We start from the raw sequence: 20,645 nt of genomic DNA on the forward strand, positions 1-20,645 counted from the left end.
AACAAAAAGGGAGAGTAGAGTTTGATGAAATAGGAAGCCTCTCACTAACAAATTATATTTAGACTAAGGAAGGACATCGGTTTGAGGTATTGAGAGACAATTTTTTAATATAACCTGCATTTGAGAAAGTGGCTAATTGCTGTCAAAAGGCTACTTGGTTGATATCTGACAACTGGTTAATTGGTTGCTTCTGTATTGTTTTGACTACTTCAGTTCCACATTTATTATGAATAATTTATTTATTAGTCCACTCTGGAACCAACCCCTGGCCCAAATTCAACAATCATATAATGCTTGTGTCTGCAGCCTTGCGGGGGAATGGTCAGCAACTGTGAAACTGAGAAGCAAAAACATCTATGGATCCCTTCATATCAAAGTATTTTCAACCTCTTCAGACCTGAGGCTCTCCTCTAGCCCAGGCATGCGTGGCCACTTCCTAACATCTTACCATATATTTGTATGGTACTTGGCTGCTATTGTGACACACCTCAGGTCAGGCTGCAACCCAGTAGTGGGTCACTAGTCTGACCCATGAATTTTAAGGCCAATAGTTTAGGGCCTAAGCCTACAGCATTGTCTCCCTGTTTGCAGTTATAGTTACCTCAGAAAGGCCCCTTTTGCATTCCTTCCAGTGGAACATTCTAGGCATGTTCCACCACAATGCACACTCCCCTCCCATCTCTGAGAACTGCTTTGATTATTACAGAGGAATACCTTCACCCCCTTGGGCAGTCTTTTCCACTGTGGGCTGGCTGCACTTGTTTAGTACATCTGAAGAGGAACTTACACAGGAAAGCTGTGCAGGCTGTAGCTGTACCTCTTTCTTTTGAGGATATTGCAAACAAGTGTTGCCAGCCAGCTATTGAAGAGACTGTGCAAGAGAAAGAGCACTCTTCATTTTGACATAAGGGTGACACTTGCATAACACTACTCCTTTATTTCTTAGTTACAGTACTTTTTTTGCTAAAAAATGAGGTGCTGATACTCATATCTTGATAAAAGTGCCATGGGTGCCAGCACAAAATGGCTGCTATGGGCAGCAAAAAAAAGGTGCTGGTACCCTGTACTAGTGAGTACTGTAAAAAAGAAGAAGCCCTGCCTGTATATATCCCATGGGAGTGCAGGAAGCTCCTATGCAGAAAGGCCCTCGGTAAATCCTTCAATACCTGCAGTTTAATCATTAACAAAACACCATGCTTCAAAGTCTTCCCTCAAAAAACAATCCCTTGAGAATGTCATGTTTCATCCAGTAATTAATACATGAGCTTCCCCACTGCTTCCCCACTGTACTGGCCTTTCCCTAAAGAACTTTGTAAAATATAAATGAATGGTAAAGAATGCTGACATTGTGACACAATTTGAACTGATCATCCTTTTGCAGACTTTAGAAGGAAGGGAGCAAAGTGGGCATCAGTGCCTCCACATAAGCTTAGTAAGTTGCTGGTTTTCAGATCAGAAACAGACTTTTACAAATTTTATTTTTATTTAGAATTAGGGAACTAATTAGATCCAGCAAAGCCACTCTTAATGATTTGCAGATTTAAGCTTTGTACTACCTAGGAAAAATAAACAGGATATAAGGAATAAGACAAAATAAAGTGGTCTTTATTTTCCTCTCCATGCTGATTTTCACAAACCTGAGTATATCACATACATATAAAGGTAAAGGTGTCCCCGCACTTATAGTGCGAGTCGTTTCCAACTCTTAGGGTGACGTCTTGCGACGTTTACTAGGCAGACCGTATATATGGGGTGGGATTGCCAGTTCCTTCCCTGGCCTTTCTTTACCCCCCAGCATATGCCGGGTACTCATTTTACCGACCATGGATGGATGGAAGGCTGAGTGGACCTTGACCCCTTTTACCAGAGATTCGACTTCCTCCTTCCGTTGGAATCGAACTCCGGCCTTGGGCTCTGCGCCACAGCGTGAAGTCATATTTTACACCTAAACCTATTTTCCTGTTTGATGCAAACTATAAATAAGAAGGAATATATATTGTGGGTTAAGAAAATTGTGTGCATATGTGTGCTTGTGTGTCTAGCAAGAGACTAGGGGAAGAAAAATAAAAATAATTTATACTAATATAGTAATTCTTAAAAAGTTATTATGTAGAAGAAATAATAGCTGAAGTTCCCTCTTTTGTGCCAGTAGTATGACCTAACATTTTTCATGTGTTGAAAGATTTCCTACAACTCCTGGCAATTTGCTATTAAAAGATGTATTGTTCACCCTCAAGTTTGGAATTCTGTAACCTTTGAACCCTTTCCCTTTTCCCACCTTATTATTTTCCAATTAGACTTACTACACAAAATCTACAACACCCCCCCCCTAACAAAATGAATAAAAATAAAACAAATAAAAGGACATATTGCATTGGGAAGTTTCTTTGCGTAAGTCCTGCTGTTATTTTTTAATTATTTTTATTATTATCATCATCTTATATAATTTAATATTTATGCATAACATGGTTTAACTGTATTGAGCTGTATCTAACCCACTTGGGACCACATGGTGAAGAAGAGGTTATAAATGACTATGAATAAGTAAATAAATAAAATACATAAAATCGGCCCTAGAAGTGATTTGCAACAAACTCTAAGAAATGCACTACAATCTGCCAGGAGTTCCCATTTATTTCAATGGAGCTTTTGCAGAACTTCCGAATGGAGAATTTACGTCTAGCAAATGTTTCAAGCATAATTTCTTACATATGCAGATGCAATGACTCTAGTTTCGGTAATGTAAAACAAAATTTATGTCAGTTGTATTTTAGGATATGGATTTGCGTGAGGGTGTCTAATGACGACTGAGTCTAGAAGGCTGCAAGTAATATAAGAGGTTTGGTCTTGTTTCTTTCTTATAGAGGAAGCACTGTAGAGTGTGCTGAAGATAAGGGCCCATTATGCCCCAATGTCTTGGCTTATTCTGGTTTATAGGTTGTCAGGGTAACACACTTCGCTACCATTCTCTTCCCCTCCCCGCCACGAGACCCTCATGCTGCTCTTTCAGCTGCCACTCCTTCGTTGCCACGGGCGCTGGAGCAGAAAGTGTTGTTTCTGATTGGGCCTCGCCGAGACTCGCTTATTAGCATATGAGGACGGAGTATGACTGACAGAACGAGAGCCGATTGGCTGGGGCTGGAGGTGAGGTTGTGGGGTGATCCCGGCAGGCTAACTGGAGTCAGCGCCAGGAAGCGGTGCGCGCGAGATGCTAGTGCGCGCGCATGTCCTTCTTTGCCCCTCATAGTGTCGCGCGCTCGTCCTTGTCTTCGGGTGGCTTCGTATTCCCTTCTCCTTTTTTGTCCTTCCGACGGGAGTTCCAGATAAATGCCTGTAGCTCATTTTCGTTGCTGCGGTTTGAAGCCGAGAAGAACACGCGGAACCGGTGTGTCCAGTTTGGCCGAGGGTGTTCACGCAGTTGAGGCGTGAAAAACCACCGAATTCCTCCTCAGTCCTACATGATTCAGACTTGCTTGTATTTTTCTTGCCGTGGGAAATAGAGCAAACAGAATTGCCCTTCCGCTGAATGCACTCTTATCAGCCGAAATAGGCTGCCAAGGTACAAAAATAGAAAAAATAAAACCAACCCCCCCCATATGCGACTCCGAGATGGGGGGAGGTTGCTTATCTGGTTATATTAGGGTTTTAGATAAACGTCTCCCCGCTTCCGGGAGGGGGGGAAAATGGGAATGTTACAAATGGTCTTCCTTGTGGGGAGGAGGATGACGAAAAATAATCTAGAGCGTGCGTATCTATTCAGATTTGAGCAATAACGTTGGTCTCATGTACACACTTAGCAAAGAGTAATAAGTCCCATTGAACTAAGTGGGTTTTACTTCCAAATAAATATTAATGTGTAAAAAAATGCACCTCCCTCGACTATAGGAGATTCCCGAGGAGGCAGAGTCAAACCTGAATATTAAGCTGCGGGGTAAAGTTAAACGGCGTATACACGTTTATTGACACCCCTAACTGTATACTATCCGGCTATGGAAAACCTGCTTAGTCTGCGTTTAATAAAATTCTTGGCGCCTTCCAGTCTGCATAAAAAGTCAGGGTTCAGGATGGAATTTAAAAGTATTGGGACAGCAAGGAATATGGGAGGGATGAGGAAGTTATGGCCCTCCAGATATAGCTGGACTACAACTCCCAACATTTCTGACGATTGGTAATACTGGCTGGGACTGATGGGAGGTGGAGTTCAAAAACGGGCTCAGGTTCCCCACCTCGAAATATGAGAATATCCTGGAATTTGCGTTTGGCTTTTTCATAATTGTATTTTTATATTGTAACCTGCCCTGCCCTGTGACATTGTGAAGAATTAGTAATTAATTAATGAAGCACCCAGAGTTCTTTCATATTTTCTCTTCTGGACTGGGGTAACGTGAGGACGAAAAGTCACTGTTGGTGCATTTTGCACTCTCTGACCCCAAATGTGGATAGAAGCAGCTGGCAATTATTTTGATCCGGTAAATGGCTCGTTGGGAAAGGGTTAAGCCCTTGGAAATGGCGCAGCGTTACCATTAAAAGGAAACACAAAACCCGCCCACCGACTGCTCAGCGTGTCCCGCCTGTAATGTAGTTTGACCCTGAGGAAATGGGAATAAACTGTAAACGCTCTTTTAAGCACTTTTGTTTTCCGCGATTGGACGGAAAGTTTGGACGGAACTGCACATTGGCATCGTTTCGTCTGCAATTTAATGAAAGCTTAATTTCTAGAATGAGAGATGTTTGGGGATCAAACGTGTCTGGTGATAATGCCCTCTGACTGCTCCAAGGTTCTGTGGCAAAACCGTCCCTACAGGACTCAGTGGCACTCTCCACCATCACATCAGAGATCTTTGGGCTGACCCTGACCCTGAAAACCGGTTCCAGGACTGAGCAGTGGTGAGGTGCATAAGCAAAGTGTCCGCCACTTCACTATCCTTCTTTGGGCAAGTAAGAAGTAGACAAAGTGCACTCAAAGCTCCTTCGGGGAAGGGAAGTAACCCTCGATTTCCGTGAGACTTCTGCTGTTCAGCTGTTTGTTGTATTTAAGGTAACTGCCTCTGACAGATGCCAGAGCTGTCTGTCTCGTGTGTGCTTTGGCAGGAATCGCACAGAATTTTGGACGCCGGATTCAATGAGCTGTTTAATATGTCTCCTGGAGCCTCGCGGTGGCAGGTTGGGGAGTGTACAGTATATGGATCTCCCTTACCCACAAGTTCCCTTAGGTTTGACGCCAGCGTAACCCGGGATCCTGCCTTGAAGCAGAGGTTCAAACCCGTAAAAGCCAATCCTGTTTGTTTTGCTAACCACCTCCTCTTTGAATAGAGCTGCAAAGGCGCACTGAAATCTGGGGCTGTGTTGAAACATGAGACGACTCAGCACCAACTCTTGCCTTCTTCAGGGATGCGAAAATTTCTCTTTTGCTGTCTTTGTCGGGTGCGAGGCTATGTTTGACATTTTATCTTTCCCCACCTGGCACTAGTAGTCGTTGGGTATGCGCAGCGCCCAGCCCCCCTCCCCCCCTCGCTGAGTGTTGGGAGAGGCGGAGCCGCCTCCTAGTCCCTGGTAGCAGAAACCGGTGTTACACGTGGTCACTCGGACTGAGACGCCTTCCGCCCCCCCCTTGCTTCACTGCAAGGGGGTGGCCCTTGGAAACACCTTGTTTTAACATACACGCTATAAATACGGCTCATAGCATGGGAGCAGGGCTACAGGCTGCAGCAAGACAGGGATGTCCACAGAGCTGGCTAACCGCAGCCTGAGAGCAAATGCTTGAACACGGTGAGTGCTGAGGCAACCGAGAGCGCGGGCGCCCTCTCATCTACCCACCTCACTCGGCTTTGTTCCATTTGCTGGTCTGAATGGAAGCAGCGATGCGCCGGTGGATGTCTTGTTTCTGTGGCTGGGTCAGGTCGATTAGGGGGCTTGCTCATTGCTGACGAACAATGCTTGGTGGATTGCCTCATCAACCTAGGTTCTCAGTCTAGCTCCCAGCCCCCCTCAGTCTTTTGCGCTGAGCTCCTGGGGGACTGGAGTAAGTTCCCTTTTAATGGGAGGAAACCCAAAGTGAGCCGAGGTCGGCTTCCTCTTGCTTTGGGTGGAGCAGGCAGTCAAAGTAAGCTGCTAAGTAGTCTCGCGTGTGTTGGTATGTAAGCGATTCCGAAGGCAGGCGGGTGAGAGACTGGGCTGGGTCTGGCGGGAAGGGTCTAGAGTTGAAGCAAGATGGGAAGGAGGATACCACTGGCTTAACGGCTGAGAACTCGCTTCCAGTTTCTTTGGATGGGAGCCTACACCCAAGGGGCATCTACATCTACAAGGACAGGTTGCGGTTATTTGGGCGCTTTGCGGATGCTCAAAATCACTTTCCATTACCTCATATATTTCCAGAGTGGAGATCTGGATCTGCTTAAGTCGTGAGGGCGCATTGATGTAATCTCGCAGGGGGGGGGCATTTAGTGAGTGGTTCCCGTTTTATGGATGGAGTAAGATTTGGTTTTAATACAATTCTGAATATTAAAGCTTGGGAGTTAAAGAAGCCTGAGACAGGGATGAGGCGGGAGGAAAGTCGTAAGGAGGGAGGGGGACTGCCACTGCTGAAGCGGCGAGGGTTTGGGGCAAGGCATGGGGCTGGTCTTAATCGCCATCTTTTGTTCTTTTACAGCCACTCCTTGCAGCAGAGTGTTTCTTCCTCCGAGCCGGCAACCAATTAGTGGACAAGGAAAGGTTGAAAGACGGCTTAGTCCTTAGGAAAGAGATTTCTTGTGAGACAGGGAGAAAGAGCCGGTACATTTTATTCCTTTCTGGAAAACGAAACAAAGGGGGGGGGACTTCTCGGCTTGGCGCCTGTTTTTCCCAGACCGTGCATTGATCCCATCAGAGCAGCCGGTGTCCCCTGGGCTTGCTCGGCACACCCTCCTACTGCAGCAGCAGCAGCAGCAGCAGCAGCAAAAGAAAAGCAGTCAGCCTGTTCCCCTATTGGCGCACATCGCACAGCAGCCAGGATGATGCAGATTTGCGACTCGTATAACCAAAAACACTCCCTCTTCAATGCCATGAACCGCTTCATCGGGGCCGTCAACAACATGGACCAGACGGTGATGGTACCCAGCCTTCTTCGGGACGTGCCTCTCATGCTAGATGAGCTGGACTCGGGGGGCGGCTGCGGGGAAAGAGAGGCCCAGTTGACCCCCAATGGCGGCGCCTATTGCTCTTGCAGAGACATGTACAGCCACTATGTGCTGCTCAAGTCTATTCGCAACGACATCGAGTGGGGGGTGCTACAGCAGGCGAACGAGGAGGCAGCTAGCAGGAAGAAGGACAAGCTGAATGGGGGGCCTGGCGCTGTGGACATTAGCCGAGGGATCCCCGAAGACCGGGAGGTGGAGGAAGATCTGGAGAAGCAGTTTCATTATCACTTGAGCGGACTGCACACTGTGCTTTCCAAACTTACTCGCAAGGCCAACTTGCTCACCAACCGATACAAACAGGAGATTGGAGTCAACAACTGGGGGCACTGAACCAGGGAGGGGGAGAACACGGCCTGCCTGCCTGCTGGAGTGAGAGGGTCAGAGATTGGGGAAGTAAGAGTTTGTAAGGGGCTAGGGAAAAATGCCAGCAAAAGTGACCTGTGTGTTTTGAGCTAGAGAGAAGCAAATGCTACTGTATGGTTTTGTAAATGAAATCGGACAAAGAAGCATAGCAGGGCCAATGGTGAGCATAGGAGCAAGTGTAAAATTATATGTGTTTAGGAGAGAATAAGAGAGGAAGGGAGTGACTGTTTTGTTAGGCATATCCTAGTGGGATTTTACTGTTGGCAACTGTAAAGATTCATGGAGGGAGGGGTGATGAGTCTCTGCCTGGAGTAGCAGGCATAACCAGGTAGTCAAGTATATTTCCAAATTCTGAGAACTCAGAATGATGTACAGTGGCCCAGGCCAGTTACTGAAAGAGTGTGTTTGTAATCAATGGAAAACTGTGCACGTGTGCACGTGGTGGTGGAAATACTAGTGGCGATTGCATCACTTCTTTCCTGTTTTGCACTACTTTTGTAACGTTAATATATATGTATATAAAGTCTTAAGAGTTCTCTTCTTTGCATGCTGTTAGATCTGCAGTCCTATTTTTTACCAATGCGCAAGGATGTACATTAATCACTAATAGTTAAAAAAAAATTTTTTTACAAGCAAGGTGAACAGTTATTTTTCTCATTTAAGTAAAGATACTTACCTTTCCATATTATGTAGAACTGGTTTACATGAGGCTGCAATTATGCCACTTAAGAACTATTTATATTTTGTTGCAGAGGATAGAACCAGTTAACTAATGTCCAGCCATATTTCATTGGAAAGCTGAAAGGGTTCCATTGTTGTACATGAAATTATTCAGATGTAGAGTATATTCTAAAATAAATAAGCAAATATATTGACTAAAATTGACATAATTGTTTTTATACTGTGCCTCTACTTGAATACAAACAAGATGCAAAATTATTCTTAATTATTTTTTTAAATAGCTTTGATCCAAATCACCACAGGGATGACAGGCCCTTGTTGCGCATATTGCCCCTGTGGCACACAGACAAGTACCATATCCCCATTTATTTGGTACATTTATATCCCAGAATTCAAAATGACATACATGGGAGTTCTTAGGATCTTTTCCATCCAGGCAGTGATCTCATCCAGACCTGATTTGCTTCAGCAAGGTGGCTACATCATGTGCCTTCCAGCCCATCTCACACTCAAGAGGGGTGAGCTCAGAGTTCTGTTATGCCCTATGGGAGTCTCTCCATATATGGGAGCTATGCCCACTGTGGGTAAGATTGAGCCCACTGGGTATAATCTAGCCCTTTACCTATCCATCCCAAGGAACTGACTTTCAAAACGGCATATACTTAACTTAAAATAGCCTCAACATGTGTAAACCATGCTGTCACTCTTTTTAAAGGTGCCTTAATACAACACTGAAACGGAGTTGCAGCATGTTTATATGGATACAGGTCAATCTTTTAAACTAAATTAAGTGAGAAGGTACTTTTAACAGTTGCTAACTTCTAATCAGATTTAAGTTACCTAAACTGTATGAGCTATATATGTTTTGGGGTGGATGCTTCTAGGCTGATCATGGAATCAACAGCTTCTTTCGGTGTAGTATTTTCTACTTTAAATCAGGATACATTAACTTCAGTATTGTACTTGACATACTTTCATAGGATCATAGAATAGTAGAGTTGAAAGAGTCCTATATCAGGCCATCAACCCCCTGCTCATTGCAGGAATCCAAATAGAAATTAATATATGAATGAGTGGGTATATTGTCTGTACCTTTCCTGTTTGCTCAGATGTATATTCAGTGCAATGTGGTTATATTAATATGCAGCCAGCCTAATCCACAATCTTCTTAAACCTACTTTCCAAAACAGCTGTTGATTGGTCCACTTCAAAGATACTACTTGAAGCTTCAGATCTTGCACTCTTAAAACCAAAAATACCACATAATGAGGTAAACCTTTTAAGATTCAAATATCCTGTATAGATTCAGATTTGAAAATTCCCTTGGGCTCTTTTTTCATGGACAATATGCTAATGCTTATGAGTTTGTGGCTAACTGGGCAACATCTTATTTGAGGGAAGTAAGGAAATATAAAGGGCTCATTCCAGCCTAAGTTAAGCATTCGTAAGTAGGGGCAAGGTAGAAATGATTGTTTTTAAAACCATTGTGACTTTTAAAAATGGTTTAAAATGAATTTTTATTTTAAGGTTGCAATCCTCTGCTTCTGTGGAAGGTATCCCCATAGAATCAATGGGACTCTAATATGAGTAAACAAGTATAGGATTGCACTGTTAATCTTTAAAAAAGAGGCTTTTTGACTAAGAAAAATCACAGTTGTTATCTATTAAACTTTTTAGAAATTTAAACCAAAATTTTAATTACAGCCAATAAGGAATTACTTTTCATTTTAATGTTTTCAGGGGAGTTTCCACATCAAAATGTCCTTTAAACCTAACAATCTTGTCAGCAATAGTGCAAACCAGTATTTGTTTACTAGTAAACTCTTTGGGCCTATAACAGTCCTGGACAAGGTAGCTTCAGCTCCAGCAACCTTGGGCAGTTGTTATAACTTCAGCAGGGCCTTGTGGCACCTGTTCTGGGCACTCTCTGGTGGTCGGCAGGCAACTACAAGCTATTTTAAATTCCCCACAATGTTCTGAAGCATTGTGGGGAATTTTAATCCCATTAAAATCTCTCACAAAGTCTGGGAACAATCTTAATGTTGGATGTTCCAGGGCATTGTGGTAAATTTGAAATGGCAGCTTGCCTTCACCTGCCACTACTTCCAAGTAACACTGTAGCCTGATTGAGAAGTACTGACATGGAAGTTGACCCTCAGAGGGGCTAGTACCCATTGAACATAATGGGACTTGGAGTAGATATGTATAGGAAAGCACTGTAAATAAGATATCATAGGAACCTGGGAAGTTGCCTCTTACCAGGCTAGACTTGTTGGTGTAGTTCAGTAGTGTCTGCTCTGGTGGGCAACAGCTATCCAGGATCTCAAGCCAAGGTCTTTTATTTCACCTATGCTACCTCCTTATGTAATCCGTGTGCTCTACCACTAAGCTATGGTCCCTCCCCCTAAACTAGCTGCCTTGGATGATATATAGGAGGTATAATTTGAGGCAATTTCCTAGTGTCAGCCATTATCATACTAGTTATTCTCTCTATGAACTTTTTACAAACAACAGTGAACAAGAGTGGTTCATTCAAATACTGTTCTGCAGACCATGCTAATATTTTTGTTAATAGGTTTAATTAGTAACTCAGTCACTAGACATAATAGTAGAAGTTTCATATTGGAGTAAAATCTTGTTCCGAAATCTCCAAACATTAACTATAGATGAAAATGAGGATATTATTTATTTATTTGATTTATATCCTGCCCTTTCTCCCAGTAGGAGCCCAGGGTGGCAAACAAAAGCACTAAAAACACTTTAAAACATCATAAAAACAGACTTCAAAATATATTAAAACACAATCATTAAAAACATTAAAACAAAACATCTTTAAAAACATTTTTTTTAAAGTTTTAAAAACATTTTTAAAAAACATTTTTTAAAAAGTTTTAAAAACATTTTTTAAAAAGTTTTAAAAACATTTTTAAAAAGCAATTCCAGCACATACTGGATTTGATCAGGGGTTTCCACATTTACGTTTTGCCACCCTGGGCTCCTACTGGTAGGAAGGGCGGGATATAAATTTAATAAATAATAAGTTTCCTTCAGTCCTAACACCCTTCCCTTCAGCTCCTTTTCCTGCCTGCTACTCAGGATTTAGAAATCTCCATCCTGCCCAAATCAAATTATTTTTTTCTGCCTTCTGGTGATTTTGTTCCTTAGTTTTGAATTTGCTATTGCCTTTGCTTTGGAATAAAACCCTACCTTACCCTGCCCTGTGGTAAGACTACTGCCAAGAATTATTTCTCAACATTTGCAGCCTTCTATCGTGCTCCAAAAAAACAGAATTTAACACATTTAAGCTGGAATCATAGCCCCAATTACCTGGGAGTAAGCCCCATTGAGTTAAATTGGACTTATGACTGAGTAGGCGTAGTGGTTAGAGTGTTGGACTACAACCTGGGAGACCAGGGTTCGAATCCCCACACAGCCATGAAGCTCACTGGGTGACCTTGGGCCATTCATTGCCTCTCAGCCTGAGAGGAACGCAATGGTGAAACCCCTCTGAATACCACTTACCATGAATACCCTATTCATAGGATTGCCATATGTCGGAATCGACTTGAAGGCATTCCATTTCCATTTAGTCATGGTTAGGAGTGCACTGCTGTTCTGTGATGGAGAAATGTCTGTCTTACCAGGGTATGCAGCCCTTTTTAAAGAAATTGCATAACCAAATGCTCTAGGCAAACTGTTAGGAATATGGGTACAAACAGATGACCCATTTAGTCAAACTTCTGATCAAATGAAAGGTTTATTAAAGAGAAGATGTGATTAGGAATGCATAAAAAAGAAAACTACAATATTTTGTCAGATGGCTTTCTACATTGCTTCAAGAAGATGAAATACCAGGCAGGGTCCCACAAGCACACATTGTTCGAAGAGCTTTTTTGCTGCAAACTATTGCAAAGACTTTCAAAATGAAATTTGCCAAATGTTACCTGGGTAGCTCCAGGCAAACTGTGCGCTTTATCCAGGCATCAGGGAGGAACTCTGACTAGAGAAAGCAAATGGAACTTCCTGGGAGACTTTTTCCTCTTCCAATTTATAGAGGAAGTCAGCCACTATTGGCAAAAGGTAACCACATATCTGTCAATTTGGAACAACTGAGTACTGACAAAACTTCAAAAAGGAGGCTTATATGGGTTTTAAGAGCCAATAGATGCAGGACAACTTTGGTCTTCCTGGCTACAAAAGTTTAGTATAGGTAGGCAGACAGACATTCCACAGCTTTACCCTTCCCAGTATGTGACAGGAAATTGTACTATACACTTTCCAAGTAGGGCTAGCCAACTGGTAAATGCTGTTAAGTATTTGAAATGGAATTAAAAAAAATAAGAACAGCCTGCTGGATCAGGCCAATGGCCCACCTAGTCCAATATTCTGTTCAGTGGCCAACTAGTTGTTGATGGGAAGAAGCAGAATGTGAGTGCAATAGCATTCTTCCCCATTTGTAATTCCCAGGAACTGTTATTCAGAGGCATAAGTATGCCTCTGGCAGTGGAGGCAGAACAAAGCCATCATGGCTAGTAGTAGCCATTGATAGCCTTATCCTGTATGAGTCATTATATTTGAAAGCCATTTCAGTTGGCAGCCATCACTACATCTAGCTGGAGTGAATGCCATAGTTTAAATATGCACTGTGTGAAGAAGTACTTCTTTTGTCTGTCGTAAACTCTACAGCTTGCAGCTTTATCGGATGGCCCCATGTTCTAGTATTATGAAAGAAAGGGAAAAAACCACTTTTTCTACATTATAAATAGGGGCTCTATAAATGGGAGCAGGCTAGGCCAGGTTAGCTAGAAATCTGGGCGATACCAGTCACATCTTTGAGAACCTCTCCAAAGCTATGTTGCGCCTGCTCATTGTATTCATACATACATTTCAGCCTGGTTTCTGGGACTGTGGAAAGATAGGTAGGCGCAAGCCATCTTGTTTCCTTATATTATGCCTCTTCCTAAGTTTGTCACATACACAGTGGGTTAGGCTTCCCACTTCTAGAGCCAGTGGATAGGGTTACTGAGCCATTTAGTAGGTTATGTGGATTTCAGATTAAAGCTTTACTAATATCGTCTCCAAAAGAGATGCATTCCCCCAAAGTGAGTTGTGTGTTTTTCAGAAAGTGTGACTTCTGCAAGAAATAGCATTATGTACTGTAGATGGCTTAGGTTTTGTGAAACAAAGGACAACAAAGGTGGCAAAAACAAAGGATCTTCATCCACTGCTTGTAGCTACTCACATGCACCTCACTGTTGATTTGATTTGTTCCTTATGAGGAAGACAAATTGGTGGAATGATACTCATGAGCTCTCTTATATTATTTGTGTCACACAGGCATTAAGGATGTTAAAAGGGGTTTTGGTACATGTCCAGGTTAACGGCTAGTTAGGCAGGTCCACTGCTCTTATAGTTGGGCAAGGGTGGGGAACTTTTGTCTTATGGCCCATCCTTACCCTGTCAGGCCTTACAGTTTGGCCCGCCAGACTGTTTTGGGGAAACCATGTCCACCCTAAAAAAGGGAATGCAAACTGATTACAGATGATTAGGCCTTACCCAAAGAAATGACTGGAGGCTTAAGTTTCTTTAAGCCCTTCAGAGACAATATAACAAATGAAAAATATGCTACAAGTCAAGTGGAAATAAATAGGCTGCAAAGCATTTATCTGGCTCCAGTTGTATTTGGGCCTCATAATACTCTTGCAACGCAAAAGGTAAATGCAGACACAATAAAGCTAGTCATTTGATTAGTGAAGGTAGATTTTTAATTTGGAAGTCAGTTCAATTGTAATGGTAGTATTACCTAGTGATTTGAGATTCTGGTGATGTGCACTCTTAAAGCCGAAGTCCTATTTCATAAAATAATATAGTGATTGTAGGTTATTTGTTCTTGACTCATCAGACATGAACTCATTTGCAGACATAAATTATGCCTTTTAATACAGAAGTATGGTATAGTAAGAAGAAGCTGTTTGGCAAATAGTGAAAGTAAAGGGGGGATATCCCTAACACATGGAGCATAAGGAAGGCAGGTTCAAATTAAAGACATCTGTATACAAGAGGTTTTACTGTATCTTATCACAACACAATTTTATTATGCTTTAGGGAGGAGTGTACAAGTGGGACCTGTCTAGAGTTCTAGCCAGCCATACCTTCTTCAAGGATACTCAATTATCTTTTCCCTCTATTCTGGTTTTCCATTCTCCCCTCTCATGCAGCCAGCCAGCATTACATGGCCACAGACCATGCCCAGTCCTCATTGGGTTGGTTTTTGGTTCCCCTCTGTTGTGGGTGGTTCTTTAAGCTTTTTGAACTTCTGCAAACCTCTGGGTTCCTCCAAGCCTGTTGATGCCTTCCTCTTGTATATTGATGGTGCTGTTTTAGCTTCATAAGGACCGCTACTCAGGGAAATGAGTTTACTATTAGCCTATATATGATGTAGCTGCATAATACTCAAAAATTTTCAACACACAGAAGGCAATTATGAACATTCCTGCAAAAGTGCATTCTAGTGGCTTTTGAAGTGTTGGTAGGTACAAAAGCAACCTCTAGCAATAGGTTTGTTTGTCCTTCAAATCCTCATCCTTAGTTGTGGCAATTTAATAGTGTCATTGAAATGATTATATCACAAGTAGAGGATTATAGCTTTGAGTGAAGAATGAGCTGCAGGAAGAGTGGAAGAATTTTCATCATGCACTGATAATTTAGAAAGTTGAAACGACAGGACAGGTATATAGCTACGTATTTATTACATTAACCCATCCTTCCTCAAAGGTGCTCTGGGTGGCGTCTTATCTTCACAAGAATTCTGAGGTAGGTTAGGCTGAGCGATAGTGTCTGGCCAAGGCCATCCACTGGACATTGTGGTTGAGTGGAATTTAAACCCAAGTCTCCCTGGTCCTAGTCTGATATTCCATCCCAGGGATGGGGAATTGGTAGGTCTCTAGATGTTGTTAGACTTGACTTTCATCAGCCCCAGCCGACATGGCCAATAGACAGCAATGATGGGGGCTGTAGTCCAACAACATCTGAAGGCCTACTAATTCCCGATGCCAGCTGTAACCCATCAATTCCCCATGTTACCACACTGGCTATATAGTTATAGATAAAGAGTTTTTAAAAAACTTAGGTACAATTTGCCTTGTTCCCCTCTCCAGCAATCCTCAAAAATACCACTCCTTTACATTTAATTAGACTTAATCAGACAACTCAATCAGATTGATTTCAAAAATACTAAGGAAAAAACATACGTTTTTCAGCTAGAAAATTATTATTATTTTTTTACAATATATAATGCAGTCCTGGGAGGTTACCTGCAAGTTGTTCCCAAGGTTAAAATAATATTAGATAGATTAGATAGAGTGACCCTCAGTGATGCTTAGCAAATCTGTGACTGGCATGTGAATAGACTTGTAATTGGTTCCTTTCAATATTCTGAGTCAGTTAAAGATCTGAAAATCAAAAATCTCAAGTAGCATATCAAGAAGAGTCTGGACGATGCGTGGAAATTATCCTGCAAAATGGCTGGTGCGTGGTTATAGAACTCCACCAACACATAATTTGGTAAATTTTCAAAAAGTGGCAAATTAAACATGCAATGCTGAGCTGTTTGCAGGTAACTTTTTCACATGTTTGTGGGTTGCTTTCCTGGAAAAGTATAATGCTCAGAAAGTAAAGGGAACAGCAATCATCAAAAGTAGAAACATACCTGATTTTTCATTAGGAAACAGGCTGTAAAGCAATTAGTGATTAAAATGCTATGTATGTGATCACCAACACAGGCTTGTTAACTGGTCGCTGTAACTAATTTGCTTTTACATAATTGTCAGTGTTCTTTTTGCATTCCATTTCCCTGCCCAACAATGCCCCTTCCCCTGTGATCATGTGTATATACACTTGCCAATTTGGGATTACACTTCATGCATCTGATGTAGCGGACTGTGTGATTCACAAAAGCTTAAGCCATAATAAATTTATTAGATTTAAGGTACTACAAGATTTGTTGTTGTTTATGCTGCAACATTTCTGTTGACTAATGACTTTTCAAGGTTTATTTCCATAGACAAACAATAGATGTTAGGTAAGCAAATTCAACTTTGTTGGTTTTTGTCCCCTTCACACAAAACCTGACTGTGAATCAACACGCTATTAAAGAAAATGATAATACTGAGCATTTATATAGCACTTTTGAGAGTGTTTAAAAAACTACATGTGCATTATTGAAACAACTTTTGTAACATCCCTGTAAGGGTAGGTCTGAAGGCCATATTGCAGATGGGGAGCCGAAGCTGAGAGATAATGACTCGTCCAAAGCTGCCTAATGAAGTCATGACAGAAGCAAACTTTGAACCAGAGATCATTGACAGCTCAGTCTCTTAGCTACTAGTAACTAGTCTATGTTACCGCTCAGCTCTTCCATTGGTTTAAGAGCTGTGGATTACACTTGCTTGGTATTTTCCCTCCACTCATTTCTTATTTGTCGTACATAACAGTTCTCATAGATTATTGCAGCAATTTGTTTACAAGACATTCTTGTAAAGGGTGGGTTAGAACTTTTATCTACATATTGCAGATGGGGAGCTAAGGCTGAGAGATGATTTGCCTAAAGCCGACTAGTGAGGTCATGGCAGAGGCAAGCTTTGAACCTTGGATGATTTCCAGCTCAGTCTTTTAGCCACTAGCCTGCACAAGCTCCCAGTTCTTCCATTGGTTTTAGTGACTGTGGATTGCACCACTCATTTGTTGTTCTCTGTCAAATCATTCTATCATATGCATATCCTTTGTGGATTTAATTCCAGTGACAAAGATGAAGCACTTTGATGCCTAGCGGCATTGGCCTTCCTAATGACCCAAGGGGTACCAAGGTACAGAGAGGGGCAAAGACTCTTTTAAGGACCCCCAAGCTATGTCACAATTAGGGATGGAGGAGAAATTCAGTTCAGTTCTCATTGGAAGCCAAGAATATCAAATTCGCAATATGAGAAATGAAACACAGTCATCCTTCAAAATATGGACTTATGCAAATTTTGCAATGCAGTTCTCTATCCAAACAGTGTTTACCAAAATGCATATATTATGGGAACGTGCATAAAATATTTACACTAATATAGACATTTATTTACACTAACACAAAAAGGCATTACATGTTGAGAAATAGCTTGCAAAAATGTGTACGTTAGTAAAAACTGCATACAAAAATGTGTTTATTAGGAGAAATTCACACAAAAATGCTGAAGAGTGTTCATGAGGATTTTTTAAAAGGAAAAGTTACCATGCTGAAAACAATAGTCTGTTGGCCAAGGAAATGCTTGGAATCATCTCATTCTGTCCTCTCCCGCTCTATGTAAATATCGGCTGATGCAATCTCTGCACTATTGCCAATGTCCTGAGTGCTCTCTTATTCAGCCTATGGCTCTTGGCCAGAATAACTACTTCCAATAATGCTGGTCTCTGTGAAGTAGTCAATCCTGTTTAACAAGTTTAAAAAGAAAAAGAAAGAAATAGTAACTCAGGGACCTTCAAAACGAAAGTCTGGTATTTGTAATCCTTGCATTGGGGACTAACATTTTCTTTATATGGTCTTGCTACAGTAGGACTGTTCTCCAAGTTTCTGTTAAGGTTTCTGAGTCAAGTTGCTACTACCATAATTCAGCAGGAGGAAAGTTTCACTGAATCCTGATTGAAAGCACACATTTTGAACCTCTCGGGAAAAAGCAGTTTGGGGACAACTAGCAGCAGAGAAGCAGCAGTTAAGAAAAAGGTTGTGAAATCTCTGCTACTTCAGATCCCCTCACCCAAAATAGGTTCTCACTTTAAAAAATAAAATAAAAGGCCATCAGGATTTTCTTACACAGGAAACCTCCTTATACTAAATCACCATCTAGTTCAGTATTATCTGCACTGACTGGAAGCAGGTCTCCAAGGTTTCAGATAGGGAATCTCTCCTAGACCTATCTGAAGATGTGGGGGGTTAAACCAGGGACCTTCTGTATGCAGAAGCAGATACTCTACTACTGAGCTATGGCCCTTCTACATTAGCATGTTATCTCCGGTTAAGGCAGGAAAAAAAGGAACCAAAGAACTGCTGCTGCGCAACACACCTCTATTTTGTTTTGTGACTAACTGACTGTATATTTATTTAATAGCTAAGAAAGCACTGCAAATACTTGGTTTGATGTAGAACTCCATGAATCATTTCTTTCTCCTTTTGCCATTTATATATATCCAATTTTAATTTCATTTTAGTTTTGGGCTGATAAAGTTCAATGCTAAGGACATTTGACAATACACTGTACACGACCATGGATCTGGTAGTGGATTTGTTACAGAAAGAGCCAAGTTCAGGCCACTGTTCACATACAAGAAGAGGCAAGAGTTTTCTGTTCTTCTAAAACTGGCCTGTGCCTGGAAGGAGTCATTCAAAAGGTCATGGTATACAGCTGTATATGAAGGGTTCGATAAGACACTCATGGATTTAGGAATTCCCATTTTACAACCTAAAACATCTCCCTAAGCTGCTTCCTGTCTAGGCGAAGACATCAAAACACTTAAGGCAAGAGAGCCTTAACACATGTGACATACAAATAGATTAGCAATCGAGAGGTGGGGTCAAGCAGAAAGGACAGAGGCATAGCAGGATAAAGCACAAGTAAGGAGGAAAGAGAGGTGGGAGGCCAGGAAGGCTGTGTGCAGAGATATGGAGAGGTCACATGCACACCATGCATTTAAAGCACTGTTATTCCACTTTCAACAGGTATGGCTTTCCCCAAAGAATCCTGGGAACTGTAGTTTGATAAGAGTGCTAAGAGTTGTTAGGAGACTCCTATTCACCACACTGAGCTACCATTCTCAGAGTGGTTTCCAGAGCTTGGAAAAGTTACTTTTTAAAACTACAACTCCCATCAGCCCCAGCCAGCATGGCCACTGGATTGGGCTGATGGGAATTGTAGTTCAAAAAGGTAACTTTTCCAAGCTCTGGGTTTAACAATCCCTCTTCCCAGGGTATTCTTTGTGGGAAGTCATGACTGTTTAAAGTGGAATAATAGCACTTTAAATGTACGGTGTGTGAATGCAACCAGAGATATGTGCAGTTAGTGCAGAGTTAATTTGTATCTTCATCAAGATAGGTGTATCTTTCTCTATAGCTATGTATTTTTTCTAGAAATCAATTTTCACTTGAAAGTACATCAATTGTTTTATCAGTTATACACGGGTGTTCCTTACTCAGCCTGAGGGTGCATCTAAACTTCAAACCCAACCTGTATTTCCTACCTACCACCACCAAGTGAATCCCACAATTTTGCCTGCTTCACAAACTGTTTAACATATCTTCATTGCACCATTTTCAAACAGTTCCTCACAGTATCTTTGACACTGTTCAGCACCCTCCAATTTCATCACTACCTTTCTTTAATTTTTATTTAAATCTTGGATGTTATCAGTCCTGGCACTGGTGGGCCCCATGGCAACAAAGACAGAAGGAGATGAGCAGGCCTGGTGGTGAGGGGTTCCTGGGCCCTTGAGTCAATGCCCGACTTGGCCGCTCATTGGCGGCAGGCGTGGGTGTTATTATCCATTTAGTTTTAATTCATTAATTTTTATCTTAATTCATCTACTTTTTTCCTTGTGGCTCCTACTGCCTCAGAGCTAGAACAAAATATTTAATTGTCTGAGGAAGAACAACAAATGGCACCCCTCCCCAAGTCAAGATGGATAGTAGCTGAGGCTGTCAAAGTTATTTTGGCACTTGCAACAGAAAATCCCACAAGTGCCTCTCCCTGGGAGTAAAAACATAACATTAATGATGATAATAATATAATATAAATGAATAACAATTTGTTGCTGCCCTTTCACGACTCCCAAAATCAGGTGTGTGAAGCAGCTGCCTCACTCTGCCTAACAGGAGGGCCAGCCAGGTTCTTGTTTCCTTGAATGCAGTCAGGTAGAAGCATGATGGATCAGGATAAGTGACATATACAGAATGTTAGTATGAGGTAGTCAGGATATGAAAAGGGGAGAGAAAGACAGGAGCATCGTGAGGGAGACTCAGTGTCTTCTCCAGCATAATGTACAGACTTCTTAGCTAGTACTGTGACCAAACAGAATGGGATTTGTCTCATATTCCCAAACAGTGTGATTCCCAAAAGCTTGAAATAAAAAATACTTGCACTTAAACCAAATTTACACTGGCCTATCAGACAAAGTGACTTTGCAGTGTGGATTAATGGAGGGGATTCACTAAGGAAGGGGACCCAATTCTTCAAAGACACATGAAAATTGATTTTAAAATATTTTAATTAATTTAAAAATATGCTTTTAAAAAGAAACAATTATTGTGAAAAAATCCCATTGTTTCAAGACACATGCTTAAGATCTATATTTTATTTGAAGAATGTGCACATCTAATTCCCTGCATTAGGTCACACA

At 41.7% G+C, this 20,645-nt stretch overlaps 1 protein-coding gene across 8 annotated transcripts; it reads left to right on the forward strand.

Moving 5' to 3' along the window:
* The first annotated feature begins 3,328 nt into the window (after window positions 1-3,328).
* On the forward strand, window positions 3,329-8,419 carry MID1IP1 (MID1 interacting protein 1). Of its 8 annotated transcripts, none has more exons than XM_061627432.1 (2): window positions 3,329-3,559; window positions 6,650-8,419. In XM_061627432.1, exon 2 carries the CDS (start codon window positions 6,990-6,992, stop codon window positions 7,503-7,505), a length of 516 nt encoding a protein of 171 aa, XP_061483416.1. In that variant the 5' UTR covers window positions 3,329-3,559; window positions 6,650-6,989; the 3' UTR covers window positions 7,506-8,419. The 8 variants fall into 8 exon arrangements, with proteins under 8 accessions (XP_061483416.1, XP_061483414.1, XP_061483410.1 ...); XM_061627430.1 differs by lacking the exon at window positions 3,329-3,559 and adding an exon at window positions 4,615-5,038; XM_061627426.1 differs by lacking the exon at window positions 3,329-3,559 and adding an exon at window positions 5,547-5,769.
* The last annotated feature ends 12,226 nt before the right edge of the window (window positions 8,420-20,645 follow it).

Source organism: Rhineura floridana, chromosome 5 (genome assembly GCF_030035675.1).
Source record: "Rhineura floridana isolate rRhiFlo1 chromosome 5, rRhiFlo1.hap2, whole genome shotgun sequence".
Lineage (NCBI taxonomy): Eukaryota > Metazoa > Chordata > Lepidosauria > Squamata > Rhineuridae > Rhineura > Rhineura floridana.